This window comes from Balaenoptera musculus, chromosome 20 (assembly GCF_009873245.2).
Source record: "Balaenoptera musculus isolate JJ_BM4_2016_0621 chromosome 20, mBalMus1.pri.v3, whole genome shotgun sequence".
Taxonomy (NCBI): domain Eukaryota; kingdom Metazoa; phylum Chordata; class Mammalia; order Artiodactyla; family Balaenopteridae; genus Balaenoptera; species Balaenoptera musculus.
In genome coordinates, this window is record NC_045804.1 from 48,617,073 (window position 1) to 48,637,322 (window position 20,250).

General features: G+C 59.7%; 1 protein-coding gene across 3 annotated transcripts; it reads right to left on the reverse strand.

Moving 5' to 3' along the window:
• Window positions 1–235: 235 nt before the first annotated feature.
• On the reverse strand, window positions 236–19,747 carry SMTNL2 (smoothelin like 2). Of its 3 annotated transcripts, none has more exons than XM_036835963.1 (8): window positions 19,254–19,729; window positions 11,769–11,859; window positions 11,013–11,249; window positions 10,271–10,346; window positions 9,213–9,392; window positions 8,048–8,165; window positions 7,590–7,741; window positions 236–1,200 (listed from the first exon to the last, which is right to left on the reverse strand). In XM_036835963.1, exons 1-8 carry the CDS (start codon window positions 19,641–19,643, stop codon window positions 1,074–1,076), a joined length of 1,371 nt encoding a protein of 456 aa, XP_036691858.1. In that variant the 5' UTR covers window positions 19,644–19,729; the 3' UTR covers window positions 236–1,073. The 3 variants fall into 3 exon arrangements, with proteins under 3 accessions (XP_036691858.1, XP_036691860.1, XP_036691859.1); XM_036835965.1 differs by having other exon boundaries at window positions 241–1,200; window positions 19,663–19,747; XM_036835964.1 differs by lacking the exon at window positions 19,254–19,729 and adding an exon at window positions 13,711–13,731 and having other exon boundaries at window positions 241–1,200.
• Window positions 19,748–20,250: the final 503 nt, after the last annotated feature.

Genomic DNA, 20,250 nt, shown 5'->3' on the forward strand with positions numbered 1-20,250 from the left:
GGGGACAGAACTGCAAGGGGGGACTTTCTGTCCATGCTCCTTCCATGACACGGAGACGGGTGACTGACAGGCAAATGCAAAAAGAGCAAATGTGGTTTTCAACTTTCTGGGTGGTGATTCTGGTACAGAAACAGTTAAGGGGGGGTGGGTGGGATGTAAGCAGATTTTCATTTGGAATGGATGAGAAATCTCTTATTCCCAGGCACCCCATCTCCCAAACAGAAATAACAAATCCCAAGCGAAGTGCGACACATCTTTTTATGTACAAACGGTCAGTGGTACAGATGGAGTTACTTTTTATAAATATCTGCAGCAAATCCCTTTAAAAAAGCTGTGAATAAAAACCACCTCGCAGCACCAAAGGCCTGTCCTTCCCTAAAAGTGTTAACTTCCCGAGGGCCTATTCTTAGCCAAACACGTGTGGAGCCCTCCTGGGAAGGACAGGACCACTTTGGGACCAGGCGAGAGCCCTCCCGTTTCCCCAGAGAGCCGAGGTGACTTGCAGGTCATCTGCTGCCCAGGACCTGGGAGTGATTAAACAGTTTCTTCCCAAGACTTCAGTCTTCTTTGTCAAGCTGCTGATTAAGCGTCTCTATATTTCCTGGCAGTGGCCCAGAGCGAGGGAGGAAAGGAACCTACAATAGTGTGAGGAAGTAGAAAACTCTGGGTATTTTGATTAAAAAACACTTGGTAGTCAATGCAACCCTGTAAAGCCAATGGATCCAGTTCAGCAGAGGGAACACTGTGATTCAGCCTTCCAGAATCTACAGACAAGCATTATTATTATTACTTTTCTTTTAAGGAAGGTAATTACTTAGCACCAATTTCTCTCTCTCTGGTAATCCTTCCTTTTCCTTGGAGCCCTTGGCTGTGATCAGTGCGGTCAGAACGCAGCTCAGCGGTACTTTCCCATCAGTAACGCAGCCGGGCAGGTTGGGGAGCGCGGTAACGCGGCACAGAACAAACAGCTCTCTCACACCAGAATGCAACTCTGCTTGGGGGGCATCCTGACTCCGGGACACAGGCGGCCCCACCGACTCCTTCGGGGGTTGGCTCTCCAGCCCCGAGGGGCTTCACTCAAAGCGACGCAGGTGGTTGTACAGAGACTGGACGTAAGTGAAGATGCACATGGGGTCCGGCTTGCGGCCCATCACCATCATGTCCTCCACCTCAATGAGGCGCTCACAGTTGGCCAGATTCCTGAAACACAGAAGCCCCATCAGAACGCCGGCCCCAGCCATCAGCCAGCGTCGCTGCCCCAGAACAGAGCTTGGCCCGGAGCTGGAGGCTCCCAAGTGCTCCCCAACTGGGAACTCACATCACCCCAGAAGAGCCTTTGCGGTTACTTTCTCTAATGCAGTGTTTCCCAGACACCCACATCCAGGAACCGCCCTTATGACTCGTGTTTTTACATAACTGGACTTACTTTAAATTTTCAGTGAAATTCAGCTTCACTTTAAGGTTTCACTAAATTAAGTTTTGCTAAAAAATTCAATTTTATTAATTTAGTCAAACTTATATTAATCGAAGAGGTTAGTTTTATTAATAAAAATTTAGCTCCAAAATTAAATTTCACTAAAAAAATGATCAACATGTATCAGCAGTATACGGAGAATCAGCACGGACTATAAAAATAAATGTAAAATGAATAAAGTAAAAAATAAATTCACCCATATGCTTCCTAAAACAGTGTCTTTAACTTTTTTTTTTTTAACCATAACCCATAGTTAGAGGTGTTTCATCGTGATTCATTCAGCACATGCATACATTTATGTGGAAATAAAGTTTCACAAAGATACTGACCTTTTCTACTACTCATATTTTCTCTAGATTTCATCTTTATTTCTCCCCCACCTCCTTTTTTTTGTTTGTTTATTGGTTTTGTTTGTTTTAATGCTGGTCGTGAGCCACTAAAAATTGATTTTATTATCTACTCAAGGGTCACAACAACTCAAAGTTTTAAAAGTTGCTTCAGATCATCTTGTGAGCCTCCCCTCAACCTTGCCCTGGGCCCGCCTCATGCTCTGGGAAATACTGGTTTAACTTCTGGCCCACTGGTGTAGATGCGTGTGGAAACTGGGGCCTTTCACTGGGCTGCAAAAAAAGCTGTTCCCTCTGCCGTTCCCGGCTGGGAGGGGGACTGAAGGTCCCGTCTTCAAGGTCTCATGGAGGTGGGAAGATGAGCATCCACCTGGGAGGTAACAGCAGGGACCCTCTGCCAAGCCCAGCCCTGCGCCGGGCCAGACGCGTCATCAGGCCGAACCCAAAAGGCCCAAAGCAACTGCACTCGGTCCAATCAGCTTCAACAGCTGCGTGCACTCTCGTAGTTCCAGGGTCTCCGGTTTTTTGCCCCCATATCCATAAGTCCGTGAGTGACATTGCTCACGTCCCAGGTGTATCCTTGCTAGCTATATGATTTGAGCAAGACACTTAACTTCTCAGGGCCTCAGTTTCCCCGACTGGGATAACAGCCACTTCACAGGGAGGTGGGAGGATTAACGAGCTAATCACACAACCAGCAGGAACGGTGTCTGGCACATCGGAAGAGCTCAGTAAACGTTAGGAATGCTCACTGTTGCTGTCTGTATTATCATGGTTCGCTCCAAGCAGCAGAGTGGGTCATCAGGGAAAAGAGGCCCGAACGGGAACTCTAAAGAGCTGGGTTCAGATCCTGGCTCTGCCCAGAGCTTCACCCTTCCGTGCCATTTCCTCGGTGGAAAATCAGCCCCCGACCTCCGCTCCCCCTCCCGGTGGGCTTGTTCTTGTTGGGAGGTGGTGCCTTGTACCCCAAGCACTTTCTACCAGTCCCTGCCGGCTCCTGGGCCTGCGTGCTCCAAGGACAAGCACTGTAACGTCAGCACGGGGCCCATCCGGTGGTGCTGGCCTGACGCCGGGCCTCCTATCAGAAACCGAAAGTCAGGGCGAAACGGAGACACCGGTTCCTGGATCCCGTCGGCGGCTCCCCCTCGGTCTGGGGCGGGCAGCTTGCAACGGAAGCCGAGGGCTTCGTGGGGTGGCGAGTGGTTCTGGCCCGATGAGCGGGCACCCTGGCTGCCCAGGATGGGCCGGGGCGGGGCTCGGTGTCAGGGGAGTGGATGCTGTGACGAGGATATGCACGCAGAGGTGCTTCGTTGATAGTCAAGGACTGAAAATCTGAGTTCCTGGGGAGGCCGTGGACCTGAGTTCACCTCCGTGAGCTATCAGGTGGCGTCTGATGCCCTTCCCCCTACCTGCAGCGCAGGGAGAGCTCCTCCTGCCCTCCCAGGGCTGCAGACAGAGAATGCCAGCTGTGTGCCCAGGTATCACCACTGACAGCAGTGGCCTCAGTAGTCAGTCCCCCAGGAAACGTGGGCACCATTAGAACCCTAAACCTCAGCCTTGGAAGAGAACTGAAATCCCACCCTCCAAACACCCCCCTCCGAGGCACCAACCACCTGGCGAAGGCTCTGCCTCGGCCATGCTCCCCTCCAGGTGCAGGGAAGGGGCCCTAATTTCCTCCAAGCACCGTTCCAATCCCTCTGCAGGCGGCCCTGGCCAGGAGGAAGTTTTCCCTCACGTTTCTTACGTTATTTTGCCTCTTGGTACTTTCTACCTATTGGCCTCACAAGGCTATTCTCAGTCTAATTGTTTTTCACCCACAAAAGAGCCCTTCACATGTTGGAAGAGCATCTTAATATCCATGTCTTTCCCTGAAACTAAACATGTCTGGTTCCTTCACTGTGCCCCCAGTGGGTACCTGGGGGCTCTCCTCTGAGCGGGTTCTGGTTTCTCTCTAGAATTGCTGGCACGTTCCAAGTGTTGTCCAACTTGGGCTGACCCCCTTCTTCATTCTAGAGGCTGCACTGACCCTCCCACTAATGACACACCTGCCCCTGCCCAGGGTGGCATTCAGGATGGGCGCTAAGGCCTGACCCTGGTATCGCCCTCTACCCCGCAGACAGGAAGCTATGGGCAAGGTGCTGGCTTCCCCAGAAACCAGGGGACTGAGCCACATCCATCTGGTCCCCACCCCACCCCGACCAGCCATGACAGTAATGATAAGATTTCTAGAAGCTATGGACACAGCTCCTGAGACAGGATGTGAGTAAAGGAAAATGATGATGAACATTGACTTTTATAAAAACATTTCAGTCTCAAAATATTAGAGGCCCCAATTGCCTTTTAAATGAAAACAAAACTGTTTTTGTGAAAACACAAACTTGTTTTAAATAGTTCAAACAGCATGGAATAATAATCCAAAGGAGAAAGTACAGGTCATTTCAAATGTCACTGCGCAGCAAGAACCAGAGCTATCATTTGCCTACTACCAATTTTAGATGAATTAGCCCCACCTTGTTTGGGGTTAAAAAAGGGTTAGAGGATTTTCTCCTACTACTATCCTATTGTGATCTTCTGTCACTACAGGGCTAGCCTGTCAGGCAGGTGGAGGAGGTGCCTGAGGGGTTATTTTTATTTGTTTAAGCCTTCTCTAAATGCAGCCTGGGATGCCAGGGCTCAGACTACAGCCTCCTATCTGGTTTTAGAGACACATGGGCACTACAAATAGCCTGGAAGCTCCTTCAGCTGGGCTGTAACCTGAGAGTAGGACACATTCCCCGAAGGGCAAGCGGGATCCTCAGCTACACGGCCGGCCCCGGGCCTACACCGCACTCTCCATCTCAGTGGAGAAGGGTGCAGAGGGTCAAGCACCCGCAACAGGAGCTGGTCCTCCCGCTTCCCAAGCCCCGAACACCTGTCGGACATGGGGAGCTCACTGTGTTGTCAACACCGCATCACTCACACAGATTAGGCCCCGGGGAATCTCTGGGGAGGAAAATTATCAGGGGGCGGGGCATCACAAACCCCTCTTGCTCCCCAGGTTCCGGATGCGTCTCTGTGCTTTTAAGGCCCCTTGCTCGCCGAAGGGTCTGGAAACTTCTCCTTCCTGATGTGCAGGGGCCCTGTCCATGGCTGCTTTTCCTTTCCAAAGGTTGTGCCTTCATCAGAGCCCAGGCTCCTGTCACCCTACACCGCCCACCGCAAACTACCTTTCTCAGCAATGCTGCCTGCGTGGCCCTTGATGGTTTTCCCCCAGCCCCGCGTGTCTGCTTGGCTTTTGCTGGCAAAACTAAGGAGTGTCTGTTAAGACACTGGTAGCCAGTATCCTCAAGTAGGTGTCCCTGTGCTTTCTTTCCAGCTTTTCTAACCAGCTTGTTGTCCAAGAAACTAGGTGAGCCCAGCTGCCATCCTCCCAGGAGGCCTCAGGCAGGCAGGCCCCCCACGTACCTGTGAGCTGAGTTCCCGGATGGCTCAGGAGCGGGGGCGCCTTCCTCCCCCTCAGGCCAGCTGTGGGCGCCCCTCCCGGCTCTGTCTCGAGTCAGCAGAAAAGCCAGAACTCATCTCAGGGGCCCGAAGGCCACCCTCCCCTCCCCTCCCCTCCCCAGCCAGCCGGGGGCAGGCTCAGGTGGCCGGAAGGCGGGGCCCGGTTTTTACCGCGTTGTTTGCTCTGGGTGGGAGGGAGGCACAGCCTGGAGCAAGCTCCCACACCCCAACCCCAATGCGGGAACAGAACATCTGGCTGGAGTCTGGAGGCTCTCTGAGCTCACACCTCGTGTCGGGAAAGCACAGCCACGAACGGCTCTGGCTTTGGCTGCCAAGGGAAGTTACGCTCCCTGCAAGCTGGGGTGCAGGACCACCATCCTGGGGCCCGGGGCACCCCTCTCCCTGCCACAGCCCAGCCTGGTCCAGGGCTGAGGGTGACCAAGGCAGCCGGGGCTTGAGCGGGCACCGCCAGGCCCACTGGACTCGATGGAGAAAAACTGTCAAGACAAGCGTGGCCTCACCCAGCGGGGGTGGGTCTTGGGTGCCCACATCAGAGCCCGGGCCCTGTACACTCTGACCATCTGCTTTTCGACAGTCACCCTTTCTGGGCTTCCAAGCAGCTGGGCCTCCTCCTGGGGAGGTGCCCCCTCCTCAACATCGAGCCGTTAAACTTGGCGCTACTTCAGCATCGTCTGGATTCGGTTGTGTAACACGCTCTGTCCAAAGCTGTTTCCGCAATTAGGATGACAGCTAATCCTAAGCAGCCAGGAAAGAGACGGCTTCCAAAGTATACAAGGAGTTCTTATGACCCCACGGGGGCGAGAGGCCACGCAGGTCATCCGAGACAACACAACAGGGGCAACACCGGCACGCCAACAAGTCAGGGTCTCCGTTCTGCCCCTAGAGCGAGACCCGCAGTACCGGGCACGGGGCTGTAACCTGTGAGCTCCAACTCCTTCCCCGGCCGGGCTTGAGGCCGGGCTTGGGGCCAGGCGTGCGGCGGAACAGGCCGGGGGGAGGGCAGGCCAGGCTTCAGGGAGGGCTCTTCCAACTCCACCAGCACGTGAGAGCACCTCCCGGACGTGGGCACCGGGGTCGCAGACAAGACACAAGGGGGGTCAGGCACACACGGGTGGCCAGAGGCTCACTCCACCAGGCACAAAGGTGGGCAGGCAGGAGAGAGCGATAAATGTTCCCTCCAGGAAACTCAGCTCTGGGGAGGTCTTCCTGCCCTCTGACCTTCCTCCCCCTAATTCCATGAAGCCCAGCATCAGGCAGCCCTCGACACCCTCATCTCTGCCCCGTGCCCGCCCTGCAGCGGGGGCGCGGACTCGATGGACCACAGCAATAGCTCCCCTGCCCTCCGCCTTCCGTGTTCAGCCCACAGGAGGCCCTGGCGTGAGGGCAGGAGGTGGGGAAGGGCAGAGGGTTTACTCCCTCAGCTCCCTTCCCGCCGGGTCACCGTGAGCTGGTCGCACCCACTGCCCCAAAGTACAGCTCCTCTCAGCCAGCCCTCTCCACAGAGCTGTTCTCCCCAGGCCCAAGGGTACCCCACGGCGCCTGGCTCCTCACTCACTCCTGCCCACATGTTTGCAAGGAATCCCTTTGTTAAACCCTCCTGCCTACTCGGTTTGAATGCACCCTCACCAGAGCCCTCTTTGCCACTCTCCTGAGGCCCTGCGGGTAGCCCTCGGCCTATAACCAAATGCCAAGCTCCCTGGGCACCTCCTGAACCCAGAATCACCCCTCACCCAATCTTCTCCCTATGAGCAGGTCTTAAGAAGGTAGGCAATTTCATATCAAACGCTTTTACGACATTTAGGGAAGCAAAATGTACCTACTGGAGAAGTCTGAAATGTCCCCCAGGCAGATATTATTCAGTTTCGTGCTGATCAGCCGCTGGGCTCTCCCAAGCAACTCTATCTCTCACCAGCCTGGAGAGGACAGGCTCAGTGCTCCGGGGGACCCTGTCCCACTGCCCCTTGCACCTTGTCTGCGGCTGGTCTGGCAGACCGCACAACAGAGGCCGGGTACCAGCCAAGAGGGCAGGTGCACGAGAAGAGGAGAGAGCCTGGCTCTACCACTGAGTGCCGGGTGGCCCGGGGAAAAGCCCCCCTTCCCGGCCATAGTCTCTCCATCCGTACGGGAGGCGACACACTGGGTGGCCTCAAGGCTCTCAGCTCTGCGGACAGCTGCCCCCGTCCTGCCGGCCCCTGTGCTGGACGCAGGGCAGAACTCGGGCTTGGGGACTGGGAGGGGCCGGCAGCCAGGGGACCCGCCATACTCACTCGGCCATGGTGAAGGCCAGCTCGAAGTTCTGCCGCCGCTGCGCGGGGCTCAGGGCGTTGTAGTCGAAGGCATCGGGGAAGAAGGAGTGCACCAGGGCGCAGAAGGCCATCCCGTCGCTCCAGCTGGAGGAGAAGTTCTGCAGGTCCACGTGCTGCGAGGCCAACGCAGGGAGGTAAGGGGGAGTACAGCGCCGGCCTCAGCTCCTCCACCTGATTCGACCCCACAAGCAGGTCCTCCCAGCCCCTCCCCAGGCCCACCATCCACCCAGCTCAGCAATAAGCCGTGCCTGCTGGGCTCCACCTGCAGCGGCTGGGGACCAATCGGGAGGGTACAGTTTCTCCAGCTCCTACCCCTCCGCCCCAGACTGGGGCTCCTGTCCCAGCCAGGGGAACAAGAGTTGGGGGCCGGTGCCCACTCCCACCTCTGGCCGGGGTCCCAGCGGTCGGGCCGGGCTCACCTGGTAGCCGAGCGTCTTGTTGCGACACCACTCGAGCAGAATCTGCTTGATGCTGCTAGCGCTGGCCACGCCGAAGCTCTGCGAGCGCTTCAGCTTCGCCCGGGTCTCGCCCTTCCCCCTGCAGAGAGAGGGCAGGCCTGCTGGGGGGCTGGGGAGCTGCCCCCCGGCTGCCATCTACTCCGAGAACGTGCCCCACCTGCTCACCCAGGCAGCATGCAACCCTCCAACCCCACACCCACGTCCAGGCATGAGCCCCCCATCCCAGGGCACAGCCTCCCTTGATGGAGTCTGGCACGACCAGACCCCCTTCCAGCCTCCAGGTCCCCTGTTTACCTCCCACGCGGGCAATCCTGGGGCAGAGGACCTCAGGCCGCACGGCCCGTGCCCCTGCCGTCTGCCTGGAGCACACTCCCTGCTTCCCTTCATCCCACCCCTCCTCTGAGCCTCCCTCCGGGGCCGCCCTCTTTCCCAGCCTGGAGCGATGGTTTCTTCCTCTGGGCTCCAAGGACACTCCTTAATGGCCAAGATCAGGTTGTCTGGATCAGCGGGACACTTCCGGGGCGTCCCTTCTGACTCACTGGAGTCAGAGCCTTGGGAGCGGCACTGGGGGTGTTCATCATCAAATACGCCTGGGCCGCACCCCACAAGCAACAGGCATCAATACCACCAGGGGACAGGAGGGCTGGATAAATGTGTGCAGAGGTGGATCCCACCTCTAACGGGAGCGGGGGTTGGGGCGTGATAGGGGGCTGGTCTCGCTGTGTCACCTCCAGCTCCTGCTGGGCAGCCCAGTGACTGCCCTCTGGCCTCTCCAGTCATGCCCTGAAACCAGCTTCTCCAGTTGGGTGAGGAATGTGGGTGTGAGGGCAGCCGGGGCCCCTCCAGGACTGGGGGAAGGGGGCCTAGGCTCTCCCCAGGCCTTGCCTGGCCCCCTGCCCCCTCCTCTCCTCCCCACAGCTGGGGCCACCTATCCCTCAGCCGGCTCCGGAGCTGGCCCTGACCTTGTGTCTTGCCCAAGAGGTCACATCTTGGGGAACTGCCCCCTGGGGAACAGGACAGGGCCAGCTTTGCCGTGCTGTGCCTGCCTGACCCTAGTCTGGGCCCAGGCCTACTCTGGGGGCCCCGACTGGTCTGGGGGGCGGGGGGGTGGTGAGAGCATCCGTACTTGCCAGCTGTATCCTGCTCCCATTTCTCAAATAACGCCTTCCGGGCCTGCGCCCCCGAGGTGCGGGGCAGCGTCTGCGACCTCACCAGCTCCCGGCGATGCTCCCCGGGCCGATGGGCCTGAGCCGTGGCTGGCGGCTGCGGGGACGGGAGAGACTGCGGTGGCGCCGCCAGAGGTGGGCTGAGGAGAGAACCAGGGAGTCAGGAACAAAGACCCGCCCATCACTAGCTCACCTGGGCCCCGGGCCCCCACCCCACTGAGTGTAGAATGAGGCAGCCACGGGGTACAGGCAGGGAGGAAGCACCACTTGCTCTAGTCCCCAACCGGTTCTGCAGCTTTTCCAAACTGAGCTGCTGTCCGAGGCAGGCCTGGCCGGCAGTGGGCCCTTCGGCAGGTGTCCGTGCCTGGGCTGAGCGGGGGGCACCCTCCTCGCGGGAGGTGTACGCAGAACCGGCCCCACCAGGACCAGGCCCCCTCCTCACCACCACGAAAAAAGACCCCCTTTGTTTCTCCGCTGCAACAGTTTGCCAGAAAGTCACAATTCTCCTTTTATTACTAAAAGGGGGGACAAAAGCCAAGCCAGCCTCTTTCCCCAGCTCCGATCACAATCCAGTGGGCCTGGGGGAGCACGGGGACAACCACAGGCCAGGAGGCAGCAGACCTGCCCCAGCCTACAGGCCTCCTCAGCTGTGGGCGGAAAGCAGGATGGGTGGAGAGGAAAGTGGGGGATCGTCCCACGCTCCATCCTCCTGTGGGGACTGAGACACCCCCTCCGATCTTTGCGCAGACTTGCTTTCAAGGGTCCTAAGGGAAACCAGCCCGAGGTCCTATTTCTCCAAACCAAACCCTCCACCTAGCCCCGCAGCCTCATATCCTCTGCTCAAACCCCACCCAGTGACGCCGCTCTCCCTTGGAACCAAGCCCAGGAGGGTGCCTCGTCCTGGGTCAGCACGGAGAGCTCCCTGCAGGGGCCCGGGCAGCCTGGGTTCAAGGCAAAGTCCAGACGCTGCCTGGGGAGGGCTGACCTCCCCCCACCGGGGACTGGGGCCCCGACTCACCTGTCGTTGCTCCTGCTGGCCGTCACTGCCCTGTGGCCAGAGCTGGACAAAGACCGTGGGAGAGAAGAATTCTTCTCTTCGGGACAAAGCAAGGGAGAGAAATAACAAAGCCTGGCCTCGGGGAGGGTCACCACTGCCAGCCTCCCTTCCTCTGACCTGGCCCTGTGCCGTTTACCCAGTGTCACTCAGGGCAGGGGCGGGACCCCTGGGCTAAGCTGGCCCTGCCTCGGCCAACAGTTGAGGAGAAAGGACGCTGGGAACATAGAGCAATGACATAAAAGAGGCCTTTTAAAGTGTCCCCCGCCCCCAGCCCCGCTTTTGAGAGCACAGAGCCCAGGGCCTCTTGTGCTGGGTATCCAGCAAACACTTTGTTCCTGAGCCCTCATTCTGGAAACCCACACGGCCCAACCCCAGGACACACCACCGAGGCCTGACCCCAGGCCCAAGACAGGCCCCGGGGACCACGCCAAAGTGTGCAGGCTAAGAGGCCACCGTCTAACCACAGCCTCGACCTGCAGTAAAAGCCACAGTTGTCTCCCGTGGGGGACGATGCTACTTTACAGCATCTCCGGGGGGAGGAGTCGGGCAAGATGAGCCCATTTGACGGATCAGATGAGCTAGGGGAGGGGCCGCAGTGACAGCAGGGGGGGCTGGGGCTTGCCCAGGTTTTCTGAGTCTCTTGCCAACCGCCCCCAGCCCCTGCCCTCCTTCCCAGTTTGAGGCCATGCCCTCCTGCTCCTACCACTGGGACTGGGAGTCCAGGGTGTGGTGGCCTCGCTGGGGCTGAGGCCCCCCAGGACGGCGGCAGACGTGGGCGAGAGAGCTGCGGCTGACGTCTCCCCAGAGAACCTCTCGGAGACCCGCGTGACTGCCGTGACTGGCTGGTGAGGCAGCCGCAAGGAGAGGTTCGCAGGGCGAGGCTTGGGGGGCTCTGGTGCCGGGACGGTTTGGGTGGTCTCAGGGGGTCCATCACCTGGACCTGGAACATGGGACCAGCAGGGTTGTGGGTGTCAGCCGTGGCATCCACAGGGGCCTCAGACCCTCCCAGGAGGACTCCAGTCTCTGTGAACCCTCCTCCCACGTCCTCCAGGAAGGCCTCCCTGACCACTCCAGCCTCCCCGACCTCCCCCTGCTGGGGACGTCTCGCTGTTCCAACCAGAGCTGGCGTCTGCTCCAACTTTCCCTCATAGACAGTTCAATAAATAGTCGCCTATCAGTCCACTTTCTACCCTGTTCAGTGCTTGGACGATTCCTCAGCCCCTGCTTGCATTCCTCCAGAAACAAGGAAGCTCACCACCTTCTGAGATCTCTCATTTTCTTCTGTGTTTACAAAGCTCTACTTCACACTGAATGAGGCTGCTCTCCTGGCAGCCTCTCCACCCACTGGGGTTTAGGCTCAAGTCCTCCATCCCCGACAAGGGGTGGCCTGGCACAGAGGCGTGGCCGAGGCCCTGACCCCAAAGCTACCCAGCCCGCTCTCCTCTGCCGTCAGCCCTACCTGCCCCAGGCTGGTGCCCGTTCTCGACGATGCACGAGTTTGAGGTCCTTCTCATCTCCGACTCGCCAGCCTCGTCATGGTGATCCACGCTCTACAGAGAGACAAACACCACCGAGGCCTAGTCAGCCGGGGCCAGCTGCCCGCACCCCCACGGCCCCCCTGGTTCTGACAGGGCAAACAACACTCAATTTTGAGAGAGACAGCCCCAGGAAGGTACAGTGATGGGCCAAGGTCACACAGGACTCAGTCTCACCACCTGAGCCCCTAGGATCCTGGAGGCAAACACCTCCACGGGGCTCATCCCAGACCCCCAAAATGCTAGGGACAAATGTCAAGACTGGGAGTTCTGAAAGCGTGTGCAAGGCGCCCTACCCCTTCCCCCAGGCTGGACCAGATGCCTGGGGTCTGGAGAGCCTGGCCCTTGCTCATCCCGGGGGCTGCCTGTGCGGGAGCAGCCCAAACCCAGCGACATAAGGTCCTTCCGGAACAACAATGGGCCCAGGAGCCCTGACGCTGCAGGGTCACAAGATTTGCCTGGATGTCCAGAGTACAGAGGCCTGACTGGCTCCGTGCGGCCCCTCCATCCCCTCTGGGCTACAGCAGTGGGGGGTGTCATGCAGAGAGAGCGCCAAGACCAAGAGCCAGCAGGGAACCTGGCATCCTGGCTGTGTCGCCAGCCACCAGGTGACCCAGGTCAGGTCGTGCCCCCTCTGGGTCGGTTTCCCTGTTGGAGATGAGGGAGTAGGTTATGCAAAGCCTCTGCCATTTCAGCGTCTGCCAAGCGTCAGGTCCTTTTTCTGGGCATGCCACTTAAACCAACTTGCTTCTGTCCCCCCAGGAAGGTGCCACCACTCCCATTTTACAGATGGAACCTGAGGGCTGAGAGAGGGGATTTGTGCAGTCCAAGGTTACACAGTGAGAAACAGCTGAGATTTGCGGCCAGGAGGGATGTTCTCCTCAACCTTGGCTCTGCGCATCTCACAGTGAGGAAGGTTGGAGGGCTCGGAGCATCTGTGAGGCTGGTAGGGTCTGCCCTGCAAGAGGAGAACACAGGCAGACCCCGATCCGGGGCTCTACTAAGAGCCCACGATGAGTGGCTTGAGAGGTGGCCGTACCTCTCCTTAGACGCCTCCAGACTACCTAGCCCCCTTGTCTACCAGGTTCCCAGAATGACAAAGGCCCATCCTTGGCCCCCGACGGCTCAGCTATCACTGCAACCAGGGCAAGAGGTGTCCACCCCGCCATGGGGGGGTCAGTCTGGTGGGGGAGCCAGGACTGTGAGATGAGATCAAGCCAGCATGAGGGTGTGTGCCTAAGACAGACTTCATCCAGCCCAGTGGGTCAGGAAGAGCCTCCCAGAGGCAGGGGTAGCTGAGAGCCAGTCTAGAGTAAGCTAGGTGGACCAGGAGTGGAAGCAACTAGTATCTGCCAAAGCAGATAGACAGCAAGGCACAAAGCATTCTGATCTGGTGGCTGGAGAAGCACCATGCAGCCCAAGGTGCCAGCCTGGAGCACTTGGACTTGACTCCTTGGACAAGAAGGAACTGAAGGTCGTCAGCTGTGTTTTAGGAACATCCTTCAGAAGCCAGTGACATAGGGCCATGGAAGGGGGCGACCAGATGGCCAGTCACCTCACTAGTCCCACATGGGGACCTGGGGAGGAGAGATGGGGCAGTGAAAAAGGACTCAAAGGTTTGGGGAGAGTAAGTGGATATGGAGGGACGGGGGAGTCACACCTCTTCCAAGCCTGGGCTTTGGGCCCAGCTGACTTGACTATGGCGGTGGGGGGGGATCGGTGGGAAAATAAGAACTTCAATTTGGGACATGGTGAGTGTAAGGTGTCCTTGGGGCATCAGGGGGTTGAGGTCAGGAGGTAGCTGGATATTTGAGTCTGAAGTTTAAGAGGAAGGACGGACAAACGATGGACAAACAGGGGTCTCACATCTGGAGCACAGCAGAGGAAGAGCAGGCTCGGGGCCGATGGGGCCTGTGATGGGCACCACATCTGGGGGCAGAAGAGGCACCTGCAGAAGAGAATAAGAAGCAGCAGCCAGAGGGGGGAGGAAGAAAACCAGAAGAACGTGAAGAAAGGCAGGTGGAAGTGTGTCGAGAAGGCTGGCGTGTCAGTGGCTCCAAAGGTGGCCTCAGGTCAAGGAAAAGAAGGTCAAGACAAGATCTAAAAAGGTCCTTTGGGTTTAGCAAAAAAAGAGGTTCTTGTTGACAGTTTAGGAGCTGAATCAGAGGTGGGGGTGGGTGCAGGAGACAGCCTCGGGGAGAGATGGAGACACGGTACCTGCAGCCATGAGGGGTGGGGGAAGGGGCTCTTCCAGGTGGACGAGGTAGGACAATGTTTATAGGCTGTGAGAAAGGCTCTAGCTGGGTGATGGGACCCTCTGTGGGGTGGGGACCCTGGGGAAGTGGGAGAGGACAGGACTCGAGCCTGGGGAGAGCCTGGGCTTGGAGAGGAGGCGACTCCTCCAACTTCTGATTCAGGAGGATGGAGCGGGCCGGGCCGGCCCCACTCGCAGGAACACTGGGGAAGAGGGGGCAACTCCTGACACCCCAGAGTGGGGAGGGCACCCCGAGCGCCTAACCTGAAGCCAGCTCGGCACAGGGAGGAGAAGCAGCCAGTCCACCCTGAACCCAGCCCCCACCCGTCACCAGGGCGCTCAGCTCTGGGGGCTCCACGTCCCGCCCACTCACTCTACTCTGGTCCAACAGGTTCCGCAGGTCTAGGCGGAGGTCTGGAGGGCCCGGCCACTGGTGAAACCATTTTCCCAGGAATGTGGGTCTCTCTGGGGGGCCCCCCACAGACGCCTGCCCCCGCACACTGCAGGCCCCGTACCCACCCCATGATGCCCCAGGGGGACCAGACGCCACAATCGGGCAGGAAGTAGGTCCTGGACCAGCTGGATTCCTGCCAAGGGGTCTCCGGCAAAGCAGGAGGGAAAGGGGATGGGGCTGACTCACGCTGGCAGGCCAGACTCCCCTCACTACCCCATCCCCGAGGCTGGGACCCGCTGCACGTTCAACTCATCCAGAGACCGCCCTCCAACCCCTCATACGAGCCTGGCGGGTGGGGGTCATCCCTAACCTCACCCCGTGACCAAAGGCAGCAGCAGAGTCAAGGTTTGGGTCTCCTACCCCAACCCAGGGCTCTATCCACAAAGCGTTCATGCTTTCCAGGAGCAGGAAGGACAACTCAAGACAAATTTGTGAGGCCGGGCCCTGGCCATCTTAGCCAGGTGAGGGGGAGGGGAGGGGGAGAGCGGGGTAACTGCTCCAGCAGGATCTGAGTCCCTGAGCCCACCCACAGGGCCCCCAGCATGCCTGCTCCCCCAGTGGTCTTCCTTTGGTGGGGGCAGCCTGATTCAGCCACAGGGAAGGGAAGCGGGGCGGTTCTGTGTGCTGGGGTCAGAGTAGAAGTCACCGGAGAGCCCTGGGGATGAGACAGGTCCTGGGGAGCTGGCTCTCGCGCACTCCCAAGATCTGGGCTTTGTTTGAAGAAGGGGGAGGCTCCCTGTGAGAAAGCCCAGGCCTGGGAATGTTAGGGGGAGAGGCAGGGGGTGAGTCTGATTTCAGGGACCCTCTCCCTGGGGAAGTGTTTAAACACTGTTGTGAGGCCAGGAATAATAGTCCAGGCATTCCTGGGGCTGCCTGACCCCACGTGGGCTCATGCGCCTGGGCAGGGGAGCACGTCTGCGTGCCTAGCACAGCCCACATGCGGCCAGAACCCCCAGCCTGAGCCCCTAACACGGCTGCTCCGTCCTCCTCCTCCTCCTCCTCCCTCACACCACAGTTTTAAAGACTCAATTCAAACTTCTCCCCAAAGCATTTAACTCTCTTATCACACAGTGTGTCTGGGAAAGGAAGGCAGATAAGGCAAGTCTGGTTTCTTTCACATCGGACCTCGATGCTGCTCCTGGCTGTCGCTCCCGAGGGGCTCCTCTGTCTCTGACGTGGGGACCCGGTGGCTCCAGCTCAGCTGAGGACATTTCCAGGGACCAACTCTGGCACAGCCTCCCGGGCCAAGCTTGACCTCAGGCTACCCTCCACTAGCCAGACCACAGCTGTGGCTCCGTGGACACTCTTACGAACCGATCGGGTTGATGTCACTGTTGTAACTACGCAGCCCAATCGGCACAGGGGCCAAACAGGGATGGGCCAATCCCCCTTGGATGCAAGGAAACTGAGGTCCAGCTGGGAGATGTCCCCAAGCCCTCATAACAAATGTGCCCAAAGCAGCTCCTATTTGCCGCAGGGTCTCAGGCTTCCTACAGGGAGTCCTCCTGATTATTCCCACCCTACTGCCCTGCCCTCTCCCTCCTCCCAGAGCCTCCCTGGCTACTCACTACCTAGCAAGGTCAAGGTTTGTGAACTCAGAATTGGATTACTAGATCAACCCTGCATTGAGTTCAGGGCATAAGTATATGCTGAATATGACCCACCTCCAACCCCTGCAGTCCCTGGTTTGAAACAGCAGGAAGCAAAAGGGTCTCAACCAAGGGTCTCTAAATTTCATTGCCTGTTACAGAGGGGCAGTGGAACACCAGCCTCCGCACTGCCTGACGACTGCCACCACTGGCTCTCGTGCGCGGGTGAGACCCTCCTACCCAGACCACCCTGCCCCCCCACCCCCGACCCCCGGCAACACACATGTGGGAATATGGGAGTCTGAGAGGCCAGACAGCCCCGGCGCCCAGCTGAGACTATTTCCAGTCGCACCCCGAGCCCCGATTCCTTGTTCACGACCAAGTGTCCGCTCACAAGCTGCCGGTAACAACCCATGAGCAAGAACGTGTGGATGGGGCTTCCCTGGTGGCGCAGTGGTTGAGACTCTGCCTGCCAATGCAGGGGACACGGGTTCGAGCCCTGGTCTGGGAAGATCCCACATGCCGCGGAGCAACTAGGCACGTGAGCCACAATTACTGAGCCTGCGCGTCTGGAGCCTGTGCTCCACAACAAGAGAGGCCGCGATAGTGAGAGGCCCGTGCACCGCGATGAAGAGTGGCCCCCGCTAGAAACGAAGACCCAACACAGCCATAAATAAATAAATAAATAAAATAAAAATAAAAAAAAAAAAAAAAGAACGTGTGGATGACTGCACAGCGCCCCTCCCTGCCAGAAACTGGCTCGGAGCCCGGGTGGGTGAGAGAGAGGTGGGGTGCAAGAGAAGTGGGGACCAGCGCCTCCGGTTGGGCAGGGAGAAGCTGCCTCAGGCCCAGGGAGCCTCTGATCCCACTGGAGACCTCGACCATCCTCTACCCACAGTGCTCAGCTCTGCTGGCTGTTCCACCTCCCTTCAGGCTCTTTTGAAGTCCAGAACCTACTCCTCAACGGTGTCTCCATCCTCATCCCTCCACGAGGGGCAGCGTCCCTGCTGACCCCCAACCTCTTCTTCCAGAAGGACTTCCCTCTCTCCATGTCTAAGAATGGGCTTTCCAGGGCCTCCCAGCTCCCTGGCAGCTCCCTGGCCTCTGCCCAGGGCTCTGGCCTCACCCTCTCCTTCTGCACGGCTGCCCTGAAGACCTCACCCATTCTAGGGCTTCAACCACCAGTTCTGCCCTGATGTCCTCCTGACCTCCGGCCTCGACCAGATCTGTGACTCTGCCTGCTCTGGGACACCTTCGCCTGGATGTCCCACAGCCTCACACCCTCAGCACAACCCAAATGGAACCCAGCATCTCCACCAGACGTGTGACTCAGGAGGCCCCCAGCAGGGCTCCCCAAGCTCTGGTCGTCCTCTCCTTGGACCACCACATTTAAGTTATCCTGTCTCCAGCCACCCTCCAACCTGCCATCCATCCATGAGGGACCTTGTTGGATACAAGGAGGACCCTGTCCCTCCCCTGCCCGGTGCCCCTCGCCCACCAGCCCCATAGCCAGGAGGACTAGCCCACCCCACGTGACTAACGGCCATTCCCCACTGAGAAAACTTAGATGACTGGAGATCTCTCCTCTCACATATTTGCGTGAAATCATGTACCTATTTACATGACTCTGAAAGCATTTTTCGAAAACTTGGACAGCTGCTTCCACAAGCAGACAAGGAGCAAATGTGTGTTAAAATAAAATCTCAAAAACAGCCGATGACACAGTTTATTAGGTACGTGTGAGCTCACAGTGGTGATCTTATACCATGGTCAAACAGTGGTCACGCTTACAGGACAGAATTAAGTGTATCCATTTCTAGGCACTTCACACGGAGCACCGGGACACCCAGGAGCTCTGCCACCAGCATGTTTAAGAACCTCTCACCCCACCCCCCAAGGCAAAGCCCAACTCCCCGGCCCAGCATCCAGGGGCCTTCACGATTCCTCCCTCTGCTCCCATACCCACCAGGCTCGCCTGCGGCCGGTGAGTCCGTTCAGCCTCTCTGAGGCGGCAGGCACAGCCCCACACACCGCCCCCTGCACGAGCAGCAGCAGGTCCTTGGCCTCCAGCACAAAGCCAGCCTGAGACACCCACCAGGACGGGACAATCGTGTTTGGAGCAGAACATCTGCTCTGGCTGCCCGCGATGTTGGTACTGCTCGGTCTGGGGCCATCGCCCACCCTGGCTGGGACCTCCAGGGGCAGGGGCTAATCTGATCCCCCTCCTCCTGGCCCCTGGAGGTGCAGCCCAGCCCACACAAGAGATCTGAAGGCGTGATGGACTGAACCAAGGAGGGACTGCAGGTGCACACTACCCAGACCCTGGCACCCCAACCCCGGAGCACACGCCTGGCAGGGTGGAAAATCCCACCTAAGGGCCACTGCACACACCCTGGGAACCTTCTCACCCGCCGCTCCAGGCGGCCCCAGGCTCAGGGGAGTGACTGGTCCACACCGGCCTCCGCCCCACACCCACGCCGTGTGGGCCTCTGGCCGGTCACTGACCCCGGAAATCTAGACTGCTCACGACTGGTTCCCCCTGGCCCCCACCGCCACCCCTTCTCTTCCTTCAAGGTAAGGATTTACCCCCTGCGAGTTCCCAAACGCCGCTGCCCGGCTGCGCCCCAACAGATGGCGTCCTCCTGCCCCAACACACACCCGGGCTTGAGTTCTCAATCTGGGTTAATCAATAACCTGGACCGTCAGGCCTCAGTGAAGCGGCATCGCAGGGGGCGCGTCAGTGGAGGTGTGGGAGTTGGGGGGTGGGGGTGGGTTGCTGACCACCCCAACACGCCGGCCGGGCCCCGGGCGGTGTTAAACAGCGCCCAAGCCCTTAGTGCCACGGGACAGCGGAGAGAGGGGGACAGAACTCGGGGCGAACAGGGCCCGGATGCAAAGAAGGGAGGGGGCCCAAGACAGGTGCAGCGGGCAGGCTAAGCCGGTGCTTCGCCGGATGGTGGCCGGACCCCCACGACGGAGTCGCAGCGGCGGGTGGCAGAGCAGCGCCCAGTCCCGCAGGCGCACGCACTCGGGACCTATAGGCGCGGCGGGGGTCGCGGAGCCCTCCTTCCCCGGCGCACGCGCACAGGCGCCGGCGCTCCCCGAGGCTCACCTGGCCTCGGCCGGACAGCGAGAAGGTGGCGTGGCTGGCAAAGCGCGCGGTGCCCAGACGGGGCGCGCGGTCCGGGACGCCAGGCGCGGGCGGAGGGCTGGGCGTGCCGGGCGCGGGGGCCAGCCCGGTCTTCAAGCCCAGCGCCTCCACCTGGCGCGTCAAGCGCTCGAGCTGCGCCTGCAGCCGCTGGTTGTCGCGCTGCAGCTCGGTCACCGTGCGCGCCAGAGGCCCGGCCAGGTGCAGCGCCTCGGCCACGCGCTGCTCCACGCCGCGCTGCAGCCCCTGCATGTCCTCGTGCAGCGCGCGCACCGCGCCCTCCAGCGCCGCCTCGTAGCGGCCCAGCGCCTCGCGCACCGTGCGCGCCTCCTCGGCGTCGGGGGCCGGCTCCATGGCGGGGCAGAGCGCTTACGTGTGAGGGAGATCAGGCCTGTCCGGGAGAGCAGTCGACCTCCGCAGCTCCGGGCAGCAACTGGACGCCCGCGGCCGGGTTCGCCCGAGGGTTGGTGGGAGGGGCGGGCAGGGGGCGGGGCGGGCCCCGCGAGCCGGGGGACTGGGCGCCGTGCGGGGGCGGGGCCTCGGGGGCGGGGCCAGGCGGCTCGGGGGGACAGCCCCTGTCCCGTCGACCCGAGGGATGCAGTGAAGTGGGGGAGGGGGGGTTCCCCGGTGGCGCCGGAGGAGAAGAGCTCACTCCGCCTCTCCTCTTCCGCGGTGCAGAGCTGCACAGGGAGTGCGGAGGCCGAGCCCCCCTTGACCCTGGAGGAGCGGCGTGCGGCCTGGGGGAGGGGCTGCGGGCCACCTGAAGAAGGCCTCGATCCCCAAGTGGACTTGACCTCGGAGACCGCGGACGTGGGTTATGCGTTCCCTCGGGGCTCTCACTCGCAGGGCCCAGGTCCTACTGGGGGTAGGGACCCCCTCACTGCTCAGGGAGACCTGAGAGCCGCAGCAGTAATTCCCACAACCCCGACCCTCACCCTGTGCCCGTCACTGCCCACTCTAC